The 5,636-nt window shown below is 45.7% G+C and overlaps 1 protein-coding gene across 1 annotated transcript in view; it reads left to right on the forward strand.

Moving 5' to 3' along the window:
- Positions 1-514: 514 nt before the first annotated feature.
- Positions 515-5,636, forward strand: part of mast1b (microtubule associated serine/threonine kinase 1b) — a gene marked incomplete at both ends in the record, with an annotated part of 41,403 nt that continues 36,281 nt past the window's right edge. Inside the window, one exon of the mRNA XM_079747063.1 lies at positions 515-553. Coding sequence (XP_079603189.1) covers positions 515-553 — 39 coding nt within the window. The remainder of the gene's footprint in view (positions 554-5,636) is intronic.

The following is a 5,636-nucleotide window of genomic DNA, read 5'->3' on the forward strand; positions in this document are numbered from 1 at the left end:
GGTGCTGGTTACACCGTCAAACGGTTATAGTACTACCCTAGATCACCTATCAGTACCCTAGATCACCCCTAGATCAGCTATCACTACCCTAGATCACCTATCACTGCCCTAGATCACCTATCACTACCCTAGATCACCTATCACTACCCTAGATCACCTATCAGCGCCCTAGATCACCTATCACTACCTTAGATCACCTATCACTACCCTAGATCACCTATCGCTACCCTAGATCACCTATCGCTGCCCTAGATCACCTATCGCTACCCTAGATCACCTATCACTACCCTAGATCACCTATCACTACCCTCAATCACCTATCAGCACCCTAGAGATAGGGGATAAGTGATAGGCGTCGCTCCGACCGGCGGTCTGACGTGACGCGGGACGCCTGGTGTTTCAGATCGGGTGTCACCCAGACCGAATGCCACGCCGGGACACGACCCAGGTCTAGGAGCTCTCAGAGCACCGGGACCCGACCCAGGTCTAGGAGGACTCAGTACCAAGGACCCCCATGGACGACTCCGGGATCATACGGCGCCGCCGCCTGCAGGTGAGGCCCGACGTTCAAATCTACTGAATATGGCCAACATGTGGCTCAGGAGGTAGAGCTGGGAGTCCCTGAGAAAGACGCCTCACCCTGACTGCTCATGACCAGCTGGCTGTGGCCCTGCATGGCTGACTGCGCCGTCGGTGTGTGAATGTGTGCATGAATGGGTAAATGTTAGACAATATTGTAATGCGCTTTGATTGGCCACTGGTTAGAAAAGCGCGGTGTAAATGCAGTCCGTTTACCATAGCAATATGAACAGGGTCAATAATGTGAATACAGACAGTATAACAATACAACAGATAATAGTATTACAACTACCACTACAAATAATGCTACCAAACCATTGTTTAACTATTCTAATATTTAACAACGGTTGGTGACGTTGGTGTGTTGAGAAGCCAACAAACATATTAATAACATATTTTCACACTAAATTCATGTAAGTATCTTTTCTCACCTTCTCCCTTTGATATATGGGAGTAAATATGATATTTGTTTCATATTCACTCCTCTTTTCTCTCCTACAAAGAGAGTTGAAAGCGAGGCATTAGCCCCAATAAGCTAACAACAATAAAAGAATTTGAGCTGAGGACTTTATGAACAGAATTCAATGCTGACTGCATAAAAACGGTTAAAATGTCAAAGGGTCAAACCATCTTCATCACCACTCGGGCTCTATGTGAGCCAGAGTTGGCTAGAGAGCCCAGCGGCTCGCGGCTTGCGTCCCTTCGCGGTAACGGACGTCCACTGACGCATATTGATGGGCCGTGTTCGTGTTACTGTCGCGCGGAGAGCCCCTACGTGGTCATATATAATGGAGCAGCCTGCTTAACCACGGGTCACCCCTCCCCCTCTCCTCCTCTCCCATCCTCCCCTCACTTCCCCATCCTCCCCCATCCTTCACCCCCATCCCTCTACGTGAGATTGGGAAGTGAAGTGAATAGAAAAAACGTGTGTGTGTGTGTGTGCATGTGTGTATTTGTGTGTGTGTGTCTGTCTGTGTGTGGGTGGGTGTGTCTGTGTGTCTGTGTGTCTCTGTGTGTGTGTGTGTGTGTGGTGGGGGGGGGGGGGCACCAGGGAAAGCAAGACAGAGAGAGTGAGATGGTGAGGGCGAGTTAAAGGTGGATTTGAGGTATTTGGACACATTGGGGTCTTGGGCTCTCTGGTGGCATCTGTCACGTGCACTACTGGGTGTAGGTGTCCACGTGCACTACAGGGTGTTGGTGTCCACGTGCACTGCTGCGTGTTGATTTTCTCGTGCACTACTGCGTGTGTTACATGATATTGATGGATTATCAATAGGGTATATCGATTCATGATATAGATCCTATGATGTATAGATGTGTGTATTTCATTTAGGTTGTATTTTATATAGATAGATAGTAGAGGCAGACAGAGGGAAGGAAAAATAGATAAAGAGATAGTATATAAATAGAGGATGTACGAGAGACGGAAAGATACAGTAAGATAAGGAGAGACTAAGGAAAACGCGAGCGAGAGATAAGGAAACGGGGAAATGGAACGATAAAGCGAGATAATTAAAGCGAGAGAGAGAGATAAGGAGCGATGAGCGAGAGCGATGAGCGAGAGCTGGAGCTCTGCGTTCCTTTGTCTTTCCTCATCTAACTGCTGATATTTTCCCCGGGGTCTCATCATCCCCTCTGTCTCTCTGTCTCTCTGACTCTCTCTCTCTCTCTCTCTCTCTCTTTTTCTCTCTCTCTCTCTCTCTCTCTCTCTCTCCCTCTCTGATTCTCTGTCTGTCCCTCTATCTCTCCCTCTCTGCCTCTCTCTCTCCCTCTCTCTCTCTCACTCACACACATTCACCAACACACTCCAGACCCCCGTGTGTTTAATGGGTCGGGACACATATTGGGCCACGCCCCTCCAATACCATCGGGACCTGGGCTTCAGAGGTCGGTACTCAGTGTGTTGTCATGGCTATGGTGCACCGGGGAAAAGAAGTGAACATGGCTCCAACATGGCCGCTCTCTCTCTCCTCTGTTCCAGAGAGCGAGAGGCTGGAAGAGAGAGAGAGAACAAAATAGAGCCACCAGATGGTTCACGACGCGCGTACAAAGAACCGCTCTCTCTGTCTGACACAGACACTCACACAGTCACACAAGGACGCACACACACACACAAACACACACACACACACACACTGCTTCATCTTTGTTTTAGGCAGCTGTGCGTGAGAGCGAAAGAAACTGTGACAGTCAGACAGTCAGACAACCAGTCAGCCAGACAATCTGTGAGCTAGACAGCCAGAGAGTCAGTCAGTCAGATAGACAGCCAGACAGTCGGTCAGCTAGACAGTCAGTCAGTCAGCCTGTCAGCCAGACAGTCTGTCAGCTAAACGGCCATACTATCAGTTATATAGACAGATAGTTGACCTTTTTTCCAGTCATGGGTTAGTGTTTTATTCTTGTGGGTTTTTTTTGTGTGTGTGTGTGTGTGTGTGTGTGTTGTCAAAATATACAAATCAATACATTTCTATATTGAATGATAGATGGATGGATCAATGATAGATGGGTGGATGGTGGCTTGATAGTCAGATAGACATACTTATACGTAGCTGGATGTGAAGGGAGGGATGATGGGTAGAACGATGTCTGATAGAAGGATGAATTCCAGCCTCAGCAGGTCTTGATGAGTCAGTGGAAGACGTAGAAGATGACCTCACAAACCAGTCATCTCTAAGCGCTCAGGTCTCCAACCTCATCTCTGGCATATGACTGCAATCTATTTAAAAGAGATGTACTTAAAAAATATACTGCAAGAAATCAAACTAAGAAATATGACATTGATATGAGTTGGTAAATATTCAAATCAATATTCAAATCAAAGAAGAGAAAAACATGAGATGAACAAGCAGAATAAGATCGATAAACATCTAGCTGGCTGCCCCATTATAACAGAGACGCTTGTTGCCGTCCAGATAAGGTTTCAATAAAGTTAATGAAAATTGAATGGCATGGTCCGTTTAGTTTATGATATTGTCATAACAGCAGGCTGGCTCAAATATGTAGGGTCTGGCTCCCACTCTCTCTCACACACACACACACACACACACACACACACACACACACAGAAATGCCCACACTCAAACACACACAAACACACACGCACAAACACACTCCTATAACATACACACACCTGCTTTTGCAGTGACGTCCAAGTGAGCAAGATGTGACAGAAAGTGGTTCCAGGTTTGATGCTGAACCCCACGCCACCTGCTGCCATGTGGTAAAGAATGTATAAATAGTTTATAATCACACATGCGAGAAAAGCCACCACAGAGGAGTTAAATACTGCTGCAATCAGCGCAGAAGAAGTTGAATATTCAGAGCTGTGACGCGTGAAGGAGACGGAGTCAACCTTTAACTCTTAATATAGCCCGCTCTTATAACCACACACACATACACACACACAGTCAAATGCTCTCCACATACAAACGCACACAGATACACACACACATACACACATACACAGAAATGCTCTCCACATACGCATACACACACACACACGCCCACATACACACACACACAACCACACACACACACACACAGACACACACACACACCAACACACACGCACACGCAAATCCACAACTGCCCTTTAGATTATACATCTATTTTTCCTTGTGTCCACCTTATGAAATCAGTCCCAGAATGATAAATAAACGGGGTGTCCTTTAAGCAGCAGGCGCCACAGTCCGGGAGACGCTGGGTTCCCAGGGACGGTGGACATGGGCCCTGGGGTCTGGTCCCCGTCTCTTATTGACACCGTCAAGACGCCGCCGGTTCAATACACCGGGGGAAAGGGTTTCATGGTTCCCTGAAGTTAGGTACCAGGGAGGGAGGCAGGGGGAGGGAGGGGGATACCTCATCTGTTTACTGAGAAAAAGACAACTTCATGAAGTTTAAATTGAAGTTGACAAATTAAATCGCTCTCTCGCTCTGTTGCTCTCTCTCTCTCTGTCTCTCTCTCTCTCTCTCTCTCTCACTGTGACCTTTCACTAAAATAAAAAAACTCAATTGACCATAAAGTTTTGCTGAGGCAAATTTAATTAACCAAATCCATTTTCAAAAGGTTGTACTGTTGCAAATACAGGGACTTTCCATGATATAAATATTCAAATCATAAGAGCACACAACTCATTCACAACGTAGTTCATTTAACATTTAAAACCCAGTGACTCCAGGTTCTGTTTGTAGTTGTCGCTCTCCGTTACTCTCTGCTATGGCGGCCTCAGCCCTGCGTGTGAGTGATAAAAGCAGAACGACTCGCTCTAAAATGAACACACCATTCCAAAAGCTCAAGGCCAATTAGTGTGATCAGGAGAGACCCGGATCAATAGCATGGATCAGATTAAATGTTGGGATATTAAGTCTTCTTGGTGACGAGGGATTTGTCCCTGGTAACTCCTAACCCTGGGGATGATCAGTGGACATCTCTGTTAAACCCAATCCCCCCCTCCTGTCCCTGGAGGGAGGAGAGAAGGGGGGGGGGGCTCACCTCCAGATTATTATCCGGTTTGTTTAAACATGGCATGGCCATTGTGGATGGATTGATGACCTTTGACCTCTTCGACATAGCTGACTGGCAGTTTTTACTGTGACCTTTTATGGTCATTTGCATTTTAGCTATGTAGTGTCTACTATTAACCCTGTAAACCACAATACAAATACAAATATACATGATATATTTATGTATATCTTGAAGATTACGCTATATATATCATGGATTATGTATGATTTGTTATTTATTATTTCGTATGATTTGTTCATCATTTATGTTATCATATATTTTATTATTGTTATTATTGTTATTATTATTTTCAGGCATTGATTCTGGTCTAGTTATAAATCAGAGTATGAGTGTTCTGTTTAAAAGGCTGTAGAGCAGCTTACCACACACACACACACACACACACACACACACACACACACACACACACACACACACACACACACACACACACACACATACACACAAAAATACACACACATTTGAAGGTTAATCGAATGAGTGTGGTAGCTGTCAATGCCAATGTGGTTTAACCCTGCAGTCCTTGCAGAGG

Source organism: Pollachius pollachius (assembly GCF_949987615.1).
Source record: "Pollachius pollachius genome assembly, chromosome: 11".
Taxonomy (NCBI): domain Eukaryota; kingdom Metazoa; phylum Chordata; class Actinopteri; order Gadiformes; family Gadidae; genus Pollachius; species Pollachius pollachius.